Here is a 14,420-nt window from a genome sequence, read left to right as displayed (position 1 = left end):
TTTAATATATAGACAATTAATATTTAGGATTTTAAAAGGAATTTCTTAAAATGAACTATAAGTTGAGTAACAGAGAAATAACTTGTGGTGCAGAATCTGGGTTACTGAAGTACAGGTATGGGATCTATTATCCAGAAACCAGTTATTCAGAAATTTCCAATTTATGGGAAGACCATCTCCCATAGATTCCATTATAAGCAATTAATTCAAATTTATAAAAGCGATTTCCTTTTTCACTGTAATAAAACATTATCTTGAACTTGATCCCAACTAAGATATAATTAATCCTTATTGGAGGCAAAACAATCCTACTGAATTTAATTCATGTTTAAATTTTTTTTTTTGAAGAAAAAGTATGTAGATCCAAAATTATGGAAAGATCCCTTATCTGGAAAACGCCTGGTCCTGAGCATTCTGGATAAAAGGTAACATACCTGTATATACATTTGGTTATTGAAAAACTGAAAATCGCTAAAGGAAAAATGTTTTCTCTGCACCTCCCAACTAATAATGCAGTATATTGCAAAAGACACATAAAGTTACATCTGTCTCAAATGATGATTCCTATAAACACAGAAGATGAATTGCATTTGCAGATATATTTGGGGACAAGTTAAAAGGCTTGAGGAGACTGCCTCATACATATGCAAATAAGTCAAAGGGATTCTGGGAACAAATTCCTTAAGGCTCTTGCTTTTGCTTTAAAAACCCAGTGGATAAGCTTTAGCCTATAGGATAAACCCATGTAAATGGGATTTTTCCTTAGAGCCTTAAGAAGAGCCTTAAGGAATTTGTTCCCAGAATCCCTTTGACTTATTTGCATACGTGAATCCTCACTCCTGGCTCTACCTAAGCTGATCAGAAAACCCTGCACTACACTGATAAGCCCCAAGAAAGGCGAAACCAGTCTGTAGTTGGGAATCTGATCAGCTATTGTCCTGGCTTTAGCTTTACAAACCCAGTGGGTAAGAGCCTTAAGGAATTTGTTCCCAGAATCCCTTTCAGATATATTTGGAAATTTCATTGGACACATAATTGGCTTATAATATGGAAATTTGTCACATACTAATTTTTTTTCAAGCATGGCAAATAGAAGAGTAAGGACTAACTATAATAAGCAAAACACTGTACAGGCAAAATAATGAAATGTCTGAGCAGGTATCATTCTACAAGGAATGTCATTACCAAAAAGGATTAGGATGCGTTCCCTTAATTACTATTACCTAATAATGCATACAACTGGTTAAGAAATTCTAGCCCTGGTTACAATATTGTTAAAACATGGACATTTTTAATAGTCAAACTATGGGGATATTAAGGTCTTCTAGAATAAATCTTGCAAAAAGTAAATCCCACTTCTGTCATAATTTATGAAAATGGTCCAAAGCAAAATGGTTTTATCAGGATACAGAGAATTTGCTGAAAGGTTACAGCATTTTATGTGTTGATTTTACTGTGCTACAGAAAAAGATAAGCTGCCCCTTGTGCAGAGAGGTGAGTGCCAGATTTGGTACACTTACCATCCTCATCTGTCCGCACAATGATGGGGGAGCTTTCAGGCCCAGCCCCTACATCTGTATGAGCTCGCACCCATACTTTGTACTCAGTCCATTTCTCCAGATCCTTGATCTCCCAGCTGGAGATATCTGGTGAGATGCTGTCCACAACATGCCGGGATGTGTCCTCCCCAGCCAGGGCTTGGTAGGCAAGTGAGTAGCGGGTCAGGGCCCCGTTGCGGCTGGAAGCTGGAGGGGCCACCCAACTTACCCGGATGGCAGTGGAGCTAAGACTCGAGCACTCCACATCCTGTGGCGGGGCTGAGGGTGCTGAGGATAAAAAAAATGCAGGCAAGGGTAGGGGAATGACCATGACAGATGCAAAATGACAAGGATGCAAACAAACCTGTGAAACTGTAACCATTGCTTTATTGCACAAAGGGCAATCTGAAAGAATAATCACAACTGTATAATCATACTGAAATCTTTAAAGAGTGCCTGCATACTGCATGGTGCTGTTGAACATGCCAAAAAATAAAGGACAAGTGACACAAAAAATGTATGGTTTTTTTTTATGCATTTAAAAAACCTGCACTGTAACATATAAGATATCTTATAAGATATCTGCTTTAGAACAGTATAAGTTGTATGTGTAGCTCTGGGGGCAGCCATTCAAGTTACCACAGGGCTTTAAGGCACATGTTTACACAACAGGTAAGCATTTTTGAATACGATTTTAGTTCTTACACAGGATGCTTAAAATGAGTCTAATAGTAATCATCACTCTACTGAATTATGAAATGAAAAACTGTCATATTCGATTCTAAGAAATAATGTATTTATATAGACTGGATATATAGATATAAATGTGAAAAGTACAAAAGTATGTATAAGTATACATACATTTTTTTTTCCAGTTTAATACATATAAACAGTTTAAAGTGTAACTTGTCCTTTAAGCAGTGTAACACTACAACAACACTTGCTAAACAGTAATTTTTCCTTTCTACGTTTTACTGGGATAGGTAACAGTTTCACAAACCGATGATAAAACATAAAAACATAAGCAGAAGCATTCACAGGTCATGGAAATAACGGTATGGGAACTCTAAATAACAATAGGTATTCACAGACTCCTACCAGCTATGCATGAACAGGAAAGTGCTTGCCAAACATAATAGGCAATAACTTATGTGAAGTACTAGGGATATGTACAGCTGGGTATTTGTATCCATGGCAAATGGGTGTCCAATTTTCAGAATGGAAGACAAACATTGGCTAGAATGTAGCTGTGCTTCAAACTCACTACCTGCATCTATGATCTCTGCCCCCTTCAAATGTGTAAACTAGAACGATCCAATTCTACTTTTAATGGTACGTAGAACCCATTAACAATTGCACCACACACTCAACAAAAGGTGGAGATCATAACAAACATTAGTGTGTACATGCCCAAGTAAATATTGCGGATATCCTGTACATGCATCTCACAGTATATCTACTCCAAGTATTCTTTCCCGAACCTGACACATCCCTACTGAAATCCTTTTGCATAATATATACAAGCTGCTCAGTAAAACCCTACAATATTATTTTTTGAACACTTTAGAGCAAGCATCAAAATCAAAGAAAAGCATTAGGAGCCTAAAAGCAAGCAGGGGTCTATTGTCCATTTAGAGCAAGGATAGCCAACATTTGCTACTGCAGAAATTGCAGAACTCCTCCCTGCAATATTAAATCCACAAACTGAATATATATAGGCAATTAGGGAGTTTTATCTCTGCAACAACTGGCAGGCCAAAGGTTCACTATCACTTGTATAGTGAAAGGATGGGTATAAATGTTTTTGGGTAGGTATCATGCCTGATAGGGGGTTTTTATCATAGAAAAAAAAAAACTTACCAGTTTTTGCGCCAAACACGAAGCAATGATGCCTCATTACAATTTACATATAATTATTTCTAAATATAAAATAGAAATCTATAGAACCTTTTCTTTGCATACTTACTAGATTGTGCAGTTCTAGCTTGAATTGCTGGGGTGTAAACACCAACTCCAGTGTCAGACCACGCAGCTAATCGGAAATGATAAAGTGTGTCCGGTTTCAGACCCTCCACAGCATAAGAGGAGGTAGGGTGAAACATAAGCTTTTGCTGCAACAATACAGAATGCAAAATATTACTAGGATGTTAAGAAAGAATTTTTTAAATTCATTTTCCAGATACACTTTGTAAAATCTTGTAAAGCATTTTAATAAAATACTTCCATACATATTGATTCATGATGTTCACAAGAATTTGCTTCACAAACCATTTCAAAAGTAGTACCATATTTTAATGTATGCAACTAAAAGCATCAGAAACATTTGTAGTTTGCAGCCATCCTATTGAGTAATACACAATTTATAGTTGTGGGAATATGTCAGTAAGAGAGAAGATGTTGGATGGTTGTTTCAAACCTGTTCTCCATCTGTTCCTTCCCAGTAAAGCAGCTCATATTTGGTAATGCGTTCTTGTGGTGGGAGAAGCCACGTGAGCAATATGCGTGTGTCAGTCTCAGCTTCTGCCTGGAAATCAACAGGCTGCGCAGGAACTATAAAAAAAACCCATTATAGAATGTTGACAATCACTTTCCATTTAAAGAAAGGTTAAACTCCATTAACACATCCTAATCCTCCACTGCAATAAAAACTCACCTCCCTGCTGTGTTTTGACCTGAATTATGTCAGAAGGCGGTCCATCCCCGACAGATGTGAAGGCAAGAACACGAATGCTGTAAGTGGTTCCTGTGGTCAGACCTCCTATTGTTGTCAAGTGGTTGTCAACAACATTGTGTTTTTGCCACATACTAAAAGGCAAGTGTGGATCAGTAGTGTAATAAACCCGGAAACCTCTTATCTGGCCATTTGGTTCTTCTGGTAGGTCCCACTGAACTAGCATAGTACTGGCACTTAACATACGAGCTTGGACCTTCAAAGGTGGGCTTGAGGGTGCCTGTTCCCCTGTCTGAGCCTCTATCACTTCACTTGGAGGTCCTCGGCCAATATTGTTTACGGCAATGATGCGAAATTCATACTCTGAGAAGGGGCTCAGTCCCCCAATACTGTACCGAGTTGTTGCCACTCCATCAACTTCTTGAAATGAGCTTTCTGAAGCTTTGGGTTTATACTGAATCACATAATAAGAGACTGGGTCTGGGTTGCCAGAATCCCAAGTTAGGGTGACACTAGTGGCTGTAGTCTCTGTTACTGTACCATCCAAAGGCGGTTTTGGCAATGCTGTAAAAGTTAAAAAAAAAAAACAAAACCAGTTAATAGTTATTAGAATACACACATTAAAAAAAAAATCTTGAAATTATTTCATTTTTATGTCTATAAAATCTATAGTCTATTATAGTACTATTCTTTACAAATAAAATTAAAAAAAAAAACCAAAAAAAAAACCTTATCTCTGACAGTTACTAAGGTACAAACCCAGCATTTTGACAGCCTCCAGGCCAGAACCATACAATTATGAACAACATGAGAATATTATCTCTGATGTTCTTACAAACATTTTGTACTGGACCAAATATTGGAACATTGCAATCTCATCATGTATGTCAGTTTATTATTTACCTTTCACAGTGATCTGTGCAACTGCTTCAATCATGCCTAATGAGGAGATCGCAACACAGGTGTAATTGGCAGACTCTTTGATATTGGTCAGTTCTAAAACATTGCGGCCCACAGGCATTTCATCTTCTTTGGTGAGTTCCTCAAGGCCAGCCATCCATTTGACATAGGGCATAGGGGCCCCCACTGCTACACATGTTAAATTAACACTGCCCCCAGGCATCACTTCATGGTTACTGGGAGGGATAGAAAATCTTGGTGCCACTCGACGGACTGAAAAAAGTGAAAGAGAAACAATTATTAAAAAGGGAAAATTTATTACCACGTGGCCCTGGATGTAATGCCGAAAATAATTTAACTCAGCATAATTATCTAAAATTTCTCTAAAAATATTAGTAGTAACATAGTAAAGGTAATGCAAACTTTATTATAAATTGAACACCGAACACTGTATTGGCCAGCAGAGACTGAGAATAAGAATGCAATAAAAAAGGAACTACAAAGATGCTTTAGTCAGTCAGCATTTTGGCAACATATTCAAAGATTATGATCAAGTTTCTGGGGAAAACAAACACAGTTTTAAACTACTATATGGAGCACTGTATATTAAACCTATTGATGCCCAGTTAATGAACCCACTGAGGAGACTTTACCAATGTAATAAAGATACTAAAAATGGTTATGTCTCAATGAGCAGACTAGTCTGCCAAGTGATCATTTCTAGTAGTATAATATTGTAAATTACTCTGGAACTTGAGAAAGAAATAGAAATGTTGAATGTCACGTTAGATCTGCTGAAGGCTACTGAACCTGCATGAGTATGAAGCCAGTGTGAAAGGCTATTGCCAGCCTTCAGCGTGTGACTAATGTGGATGAAAATGATTATAGTATGATGGTGGTATGAGCTCCAATTTTTCAGCATCTTAACTGCCTGTGGCTTCCATCCTAACATGACACATTTTTAGGAGAGTGGAAACATCTCACTTTGGAAGAGCAAGCAATGTTCTAGTAACATATTACATGCATTCATCCAGCATGCTGCAGGCAGAGGGGAACTGGGTTTTATGAAGAAAGACCCAAATAAAAAGGTTAGGAAGAAACAACTGACCTTGGAACCTTACAAAAGGCATGCAGCAATAGAACAGGATTTACAACATGCGTGGTTAGAAATGGGAACATAAGGGTCAAAGCATACTGAGGAGATACCCAATATATTGAGGGTCAATATAGAAGGACAACCTAAAACACTGACAGAATGTATGTACAGGCACCAATCCACATCACCAAGTGTACCTGCATATTTATATCTGGCTTTGACACTTTCTCTTATGAACCCATAATATTTTATACAATGCATATGTAATTAACACAAGCATGCTGGTAAAGATTCAATTTGCACCATACTTAAATTAGAGATTACTTAGAAGCTAATCCTAATTTTAAAAATGTTTACTAGAGCTAGTAAGAGTTATAAGCCTGACATATCTATCACATAATGTGCTATGAGGTCACTGGAGCATACCACATGAATCTGTAGTAAAAAAGACTTCTCTAGTAGAGAGAATCAGACAAACACAATAAAGTAGAACAGCAGGAGATAGACTGCGGAATACTGAATAATTTAATAGCCTTCTGCATGCATTTACAGCATTCAAAGCTAAAAAGCTGGGATATATTTCCCAAATCCATGAGCAGAGATGCCCAATTCACCAAGAGGGTCTCACATTGCACTCACCAGTGATCTCACTGCATTAAAAGACTGCATTTTTCACCCATGGGAATATGAGGAGAATTTTACCATCCTGATAAACATTTGGAAAGGTGGCATCATTTTACACTCATGTAACCGCAGAAAGGAACAGAAGGCAAAAGTATGAGAATTGCCAGCAAATAAGGCCATTTTTGAACTTTGTCCAACAACCATCTAGCAAAAGAACCATTTATTATAAGCCGAGATACTGTATCTTAACTGTATATATTTATATTTCTGTTAAAAATATTAGTGCTTAATATGTCTCTACACACCATTTTTAAACTGTTTAATAAATTTATAAATCACCTGTTCATATGTGGGTCTCTATGATAAGTAATTTTTGTTATGTATTGGGTCACCGACACACCTAGACATTCACATGCTCGCAACTCCATGAACTTTCACAAACTGCTGAACCGAGTTTCCAGTCCGCTGAATGAATACAATTATGCAGTGACATTTGGACAAATGGTTGGATATTCTGCTACAAAGTGGACACCTTAACTCAAGTTGTTAGGTGAAAGGTATTGCCACACAAGACTAAAGTAATGACAATTAAATAGGGAGGACAGAGAACAACATAATTTTGGGGAATTGCTCTTACATAAGCTTTTTGAGATCTGTATCCCTTTCAGCTTAAGGCAACTATATACACATGGCTAGAGCATTTGGCACATTTTCAAGGAGAGAATTGCAGATAATGGAAGTCTAAAGAAAGTGTTCTATGGGATACTAATGTTCTGTAATTTAACTCTAAAACAAATCCAAAGCATGGCCACTAAGGAGACACATAGTTCATTCTTGCTTATAACAGAACACTTTGGTTGAACTGTTCAAATCACTTGGGTCATTCATATGCATAAAAAATGTAGATATTGTTAAAGCCAAGAGATATACATATGTAGGAAGTTCTGCCATGCAGAAAAAAATGATTAAAAAAGATTAAAAAATGCAGCACTAACATAGATCCCTTTATAGTACTGTTAATACTAGCTTACCATTAGTCGCAGGGCCAGATATGGAGGAAGAAACAATCAAAAGACTTTGATTGTGTGCCATTGGAGGTGACCAAGCAACAGCTTGTTTAGGGCTAGATAGGGGTAGAATTCCTATTGAGCCCTCTTATCAAAAGAAACACAGGATTTCTTGTCTTTTTGTAAACATGATGTTCCACTGTCTGACTTCCTCTCTAAGGGGCTACAGACAGGTTTACTCAGGTATATTAATGGTTTCTGCAGAATAAATATATTGTTCTAGGTGGCACTAATGTTGCAAATCTATTGGCAGTAAAATGCTAAAATGACTTTCCTTCTTCTTTAAAGGAGACATTACCATCACTGAGAGGCTCCAAAATGTTAGGGGGGGGGGTTTCAGGTAAGCGATTACAATCACTGGGGGGGGGTGCCTAACATTTGCCACTCATGTGTTTTAACTTTTCCTTCTCCTTTAAAGTCTTGATATAATGGACAATTTTTTCACATTTTGGTCAAGTCACAAATCTGTCATTGCTGACACTTTTAGACAGCATATTTTCAGGACCCTAGTCATTTTTGGATTATATATCAGGAGTAAATTTTAAGTGAAATTATTTGATGTGACAAAAGTCTAGGAAAGCATATATCATTGCTAGACTATGGCTTCAGAGAGGGCTTGTTACTCAGATGTGCACATGCAAGGTCCAGAAGGGTCGTTTGTGCTTTGCAATTTGCATTCGTTCAGGGAAATTTCTCAGATGAAAACAACATAAAGGGGTGGGAGAGAGGAGAGCAGATTTGCAGCACAGAGATAAAAGAACTCTTTAATATATGACCTTGCAGAGTTGCAGAGCAATAATTAAATGCCTGGATGAACAGAGCAGCTTCCAGGAAAACAGCTGAGAGAAGTGTACGTGTCATTATCCATAGCCAAACAAACACTAAATTCTCCACTGGGGGCCAAGCTACTGATCATTGTGGAATAGCAATGAGCAACACGTGTTAAAGAGAAACACTGCTATTGAAATGCCATACGTACTTGCAATAATTTATTATACACAGAATTTGAAGTTGACAGCAGAGTAATTATAAATGGGGCATGCATTGGCATATTAATATTGGCAAAACTTGCCTTTTGTGTTTTTAAATTCTTCCCTTATTAAAGGTGGCAAACCAATCATTTTACCTTCACATTACATCACAAAGAGTCGGGAAGCATATGATCAATATCAAAACTTCACCACTTTCATTTTCTTACTTAATTTTCCAATAGTTATAGGCTATCTCTACCCTAATTAGAGGTACTTTGTCTATTTAAAGTAAAAACTACCCAGTTTTTGGCATAAACGGAACAATTTGAAGACACTTTTAATATACATAAAAAATTGCCAACCGTTTTAGATCTGGTAAATTTAACTGCCTTCTTGTTCAAAGGAGAAATGGCTTTATATAGAAACACCAGCAAAGAAAAACATGACAAAAAAAGAATGCCCTTATTTAATTATTTTTATTTAGTATATATTTGAAATATATTTGGAATTATGTAATCAAAATGCTAAAATCAAAGTATTATAACATGAGCCCTTCTAACAATCATCTATTGGTCTGCTTAAGAACTATGTTTAAATGAATATTTGCATTTCTAAAGAGCCAATTAAGATGGGTGGTACAAAAAATACATACAAAATACTAGAAGTGCCAATAAACACACTCCAAATGTTATTCATATTTACTGCAATATAATTTTGTGTTATTTGAGGGTAAGGGCAGGAAGGAAGTTTTCTCCCACACTCCAAAAACATATAGACAGGTTAACTGGCTCCTCAGAAAATTGACCCTAGTGTAGAAATGTGATAGTGTCCTTAGACTTAGTTGTTCTGGGGCAGGGACTGACGTGAATGTTGTATAATATCTGTAAAGAGCTGCTATATATGTTGGCACTGTGCAACAGGAAATTAATAAAAACACTGACACTGTCGGTTCCCACCAGGCATAAAAAGCAAGGAAAAGTATAGAGACCATGGCACACAAACTTACCCATGCATACAAGGATCTGATTATTCAGGCTGTGGGGATAATCCCCACTGAACTGATCTAATGGTCTTGCCCATGAGTCCAATATCAGGATTACAAAAAGTAGGTAATGCATTTATCTTATGAACAGAAGCTATAGGGAAACAAAGTTTTACCTGCTTAATTATGACTAATACAATATAGACCAGACACAACTGTATGTTCTCTAGCTGTACAGGACATGTAGAATAATCAGTGATGTGACATTCCTTAAGCAATATCTTACAAAAACCGTTTTAAAATAACATTTAGTGCCAAAAACTTTAATGAAGAGCTGAGTCACGAACAGATATAGTCGTGCTGTGATGGATGATGTGTGACATCATAGAAATACTTATTTGACATAAGCATATTACGAATAATAAACCTAACAATAGAATGTCAATGTGTTCCATATACCAAGTGTGCCTGTTGTTTGGACATTTTTGTTTAGAAAGTGGTTCTTGAAGGTACAGTGCCTTTTTGAAGCCAACACCTGCCAGGAACTGCTAAATGTGTGGGAGCACTGTTTCTTTCTGTATAATGAGATATAGCCAAGGAGAGCTGGATTGTAAAGAACTGGAGAGGACCATGCACAGTTGAGCGTGCGCACAGAGAGGATAGGTCAATGACACAATACACTGTAAGGCTCGCAATACAGGCAGGCAATAAAATAACAGGTTAGAATGCAGTAATAAAGCAAGACGAGGGGACTGCAGAATTAAAGCTTTCTTTTGAGCCTGGCTCTGCTGACACCCCAAAGAGGAAGGGGCTGGACCAGGCGTGCCAGTCTTTATCTGGATAAGAAATGAAAAGGACCAACCTTCTCGCTGATCTGAGAGATGGAGAATTGTTTGAATGGCAGTGCGATGAAGATGACGAAGTAGAAGAGAGACAAGGAGAAACACAGAGAGAGTAAAAACGGCAAAGCTGCATGTGTCCACATCACAACGTCACAAACACGCACCACCGCACGATACATACATTGCCAAACAGAATGAAATATCCAGTTCTACTTTCAATTAAAGCAATCCACGTATGGTCCATGAAAATGCATGGCAACAGTGAAACTATCTGTTAACACACATTATCAATCAACACATACCAAAATATGTAAGCACTTATTCAGAGTCATATTTGTTTCCAAAAAATCAATCCAAATGCTAATCATTGACTCATTAACTTGTAATAAATACAATATACATCCCATGGAGCAGAATGCATGTCTACAAACACCACACTATCATACACACCACAAAGATACAATTTACATAGAGCAAACAGACTGGTACTAACATATGGGATCCATTATAACTTTTCTCGTTACTGCTTTAATCTGGAAGCAGGTGGGTCCATTCCTTTAGGGAAAAATTATTTCTTGTTTGCTATTCCCTGTTTAGTCACATGCAGGAATCAGAATCAGAGGGATGTGTTTATTGGAAATTTTACTTACTTCCATTTAATACAGTAAATTCCTTAGATAATACCCCCCCTTCCCAGGGAAAAGCTTCACATGAGATGCCTTGTGACTAAGATGTTGTTTTCAGAATGGGAGGTATTGTTTAGCACTACCATCATTATGCACTTTAGATTTTCTTTGGCAAGTAAACTTGTTATAGCCAAAAGGATAAATAGAATTAAAAAGAGAGAGAGACAGGAAGTACACTAACACAGAATTGAGAATGAAGGAATAGCATCTTCCTCATTATGGAATGAAAATATTGTTAATGTGGACTCATGTTGTTTTCACTCATGAGTTTTGTACACTAGTAAAGACTAAGCAATATCACATTGCCACAAAATAGACAAATGCCACACAGATTAGAAGGTTACTATGATAAGCAGCAGTGCTAGGCTTCATTCCATATTCTGTTTGTATTTAAATAGGTTTTAAATAAATCCAAGTCAGACAAAGATTAAAACTGAACAGTACACTATTTGTACCAGAAAACAATGTAGAATTAAAGTAATAGTTGGGTCTTGCTGTATGACAGCAATCCTAGATGTCTTCTCAAAAGGCACATAGCAGTTATCAATCATGGTCTATCTGAATTATCGGGTTATGGTCAACTGGGGTTTTTGAGCCACAGTATTCTACAGAACTTATCTGTTATCTGCTATATAACCTGTGCCTTTTCTCCTTTTTTCCAGCTTGAATGGCTGCCCCTGTGGCTACACAGCAGCTTATTATATAAATTATAGTAGTGTTACAGTAGCAAACACACCAGTTTTACCAGTGCAGGGCAACAGTGCATTATATTTTTATTACTTGAAAGCTCTTTCATTTTTTGGTGTTACTGTTCCTTTAAAAAAAAATTATATATGTGCTGTTAGCATTAGTCACAGTATTGTTAAGTGCCCTTTTCTTTTTTCAGGTAACAATGTCTACATTAGATGCAAAGAATAGTCAATTTGTTGTCTGGTCCAGTTTCATAACCTATTCGTTAGATCTGCAAAAAGAACTGTGCTTCTTCATTTAATTGATATGAAAGGGGTCTATAAGAAGCTCCTGCAATTAACATCCCTTTACTAAATAGGTTATCATTCACCACACCAGACATACAAATCACCCAGACATCTTGATTCTCATCCAAAGACATTAGCTTAGACTCATTTATTTTTCATTCAGACCTCTTCCATTATAATGCTACCACCCTCTACCTGTAGAGCTGGAAATTCAGAGGTTTTGTCTGTGGGCCTGTGTAGGTATACTAAACAACCCAGTTCCCTATCTGCACTCCAATGTAACCTTAAAGCGGCACATAGCATACATAATTTTAGGTTTCAGGGACAATCGTACCTGTGCTTGCTGATAACGGTTTGTCATTGATTTGAAGTGGCATGTGCTGAATATGGCGGATACGAGTATCATTTGCCACTTATTGAAGAACGAAAATTAGTTGAAATGCTATTTTTATATGTACTTTGTTGCGAGGCCACAAAGGCCAGGGCCTAGGGCGCCATAATTTAGGGGTGGCATGCGCTAAAATTTGCTCCCATATGGAGCACTGGGAATGGGATGCGCAGAAAATTTCAGCACGTCCCGTCCCCAGTTCTCCATATGTGAGAGAATAGGATACGCATGTACAATCCTGGGGGGGGGGGGGTTTAAAATGGGGGTGGCTTTTGGGCGCCCTACAGTGAACTTTGGAGCTGACTGCCAGAGTACATTCTAAATCATTCTCCAAGATCAGGTAGCTGAAAGCAGCCCAGATCATTATTTACAAATCACAGAAAATAAGAGCTACTGTGGCATCTATAGAGGCACAGATCTTCACTGCTAAGAATATATACACAAGGTGTAACAATTCTAGGCTACTTCTTTACTTCCCCTTTAAAAGTTCCTAAATGATCCCCACCCCCCAAAAGGAACAGCTATTGTACATATTGTATTCCGCATTCAAAGGAATAGGTAAGGAAAGGAAATATCAAAGTACCTAGTCTCTCAGAAAGCACCTCACTATACGAATGGCATAATATAGGAATACTTAATTAAGTTATTTTCCTTTTCATAATAGCGGGAAAAATGTATGGTTATTTTCCCCTAGCAGTACCATTGTTTAACCAAATATTTTCACCCAATTTAGTATAGCATTTCTTTAAAAAAAAATTACAGGTAGAACACAAAATTGTCCCAAGTCTGGAATGACAAATACCATTATAACATATGGGTAAAATTGGTGTATGTTTGACTTGTGTGAAAATATGTATCTTGTGCATTCAAAATTTTTTAGTCACTTTCAGAGAATTAATATTTGTTGGTGGAAAGGCATTTCGGAGAGATTAGTCACCCATAGTAGCAAAGATTTATCGCGGGTGACTAATCTCTCCATGGGGCATTAACCTAAAGGTGGCCACACACGTGGCGATTTGCGATCTTTCGTGCGACCATCGGTCTCACAAAAGATCGTTCCAATCTGCCACTAACGTTCAGGGCTGAAACGGCAGATAAGAAGGTAGAAACAATAGGATTTCTACCTCCTTCTGCCGATTTAGCCCTGAAGGCAGATTTTTCTCAGGCGCCTTCTATGGCGCCCGATCAAAATCTTTTAACCTGCCAAAACGGCGAGTCGACCGATATCAGCAGCCTCCTGCGATATTGGTCGACTCACCGACTTGCCATACACACACCGAATATCGTACGAAACGAGGTTTTGTACGATATTATCGGTGCGTGTATGGCCAGCTTAATGGAGAAATGAAGGTTTGAACAATGGGGAAGACTATATTGTTGGGCACAAACTGAATACAAAGCAAGCCATAAATGAAAAGAACACCACAAAACACTTGACAAACATTCAGCTCTATGGAGACGTATTAGGTACTCTGGCTTCAAGGAATTTAGGTCCCTGACAGACAAAATACAAACACACAATACATCCAGACAACTGGCACATACACTATTTTCGCAACAGTCAAGCATACTCTTATTTCCCTAGGGACCTTTTTATAACGGGAAATTTTGCATTATCTTAAAAAATGGCATAGGCCATTGACATCAATAGGTTTAGATGAAATAAAATATGAAAGGA

The 14,420-nt window shown here is 37.5% G+C and overlaps 1 protein-coding gene across 17 annotated transcripts in view; it reads right to left on the bottom strand.

The window, feature by feature from the left end:
* Positions 1 to 14,420, bottom strand: part of ptprf (protein tyrosine phosphatase receptor type F) — a 565,520-nt gene that overhangs the window by 21,183 nt on the left and 529,917 nt on the right. For 11 of the 17 annotated variants that reach the window (XM_031900923.1, XM_031900922.1, XM_031900927.1 and 8 more), the window contains 5 exons: positions 5,113 to 5,382; positions 4,192 to 4,773; positions 3,955 to 4,088; positions 3,505 to 3,649; positions 1,521 to 1,826 (listed from right to left, as the gene is read on the bottom strand). In XM_031900923.1, the coding sequence (XP_031756783.1) occupies positions 1,521 to 1,826; positions 3,505 to 3,649; positions 3,955 to 4,088; positions 4,192 to 4,773; positions 5,113 to 5,382 (1,437 nt within the window). The remainder of the gene's footprint in view (positions 1 to 1,520; positions 1,827 to 3,504; positions 3,650 to 3,954; positions 4,089 to 4,191; positions 4,774 to 5,112; positions 5,383 to 14,420) is intronic. The other 6 variants (XM_031900931.1, XM_031900935.1, XM_031900932.1 and 3 more) reach the window with 1 other exon arrangement.

This window comes from Xenopus tropicalis, chromosome 4, assembly GCF_000004195.4.
Source record: "Xenopus tropicalis strain Nigerian chromosome 4, UCB_Xtro_10.0, whole genome shotgun sequence".
In the NCBI taxonomy this organism is placed as follows: domain Eukaryota; kingdom Metazoa; phylum Chordata; class Amphibia; order Anura; family Pipidae; genus Xenopus; species Xenopus tropicalis.
Note: the sequence above shows the minus strand (reverse complement) of the source record. Positions and strands in the feature narration are given on the sequence as shown.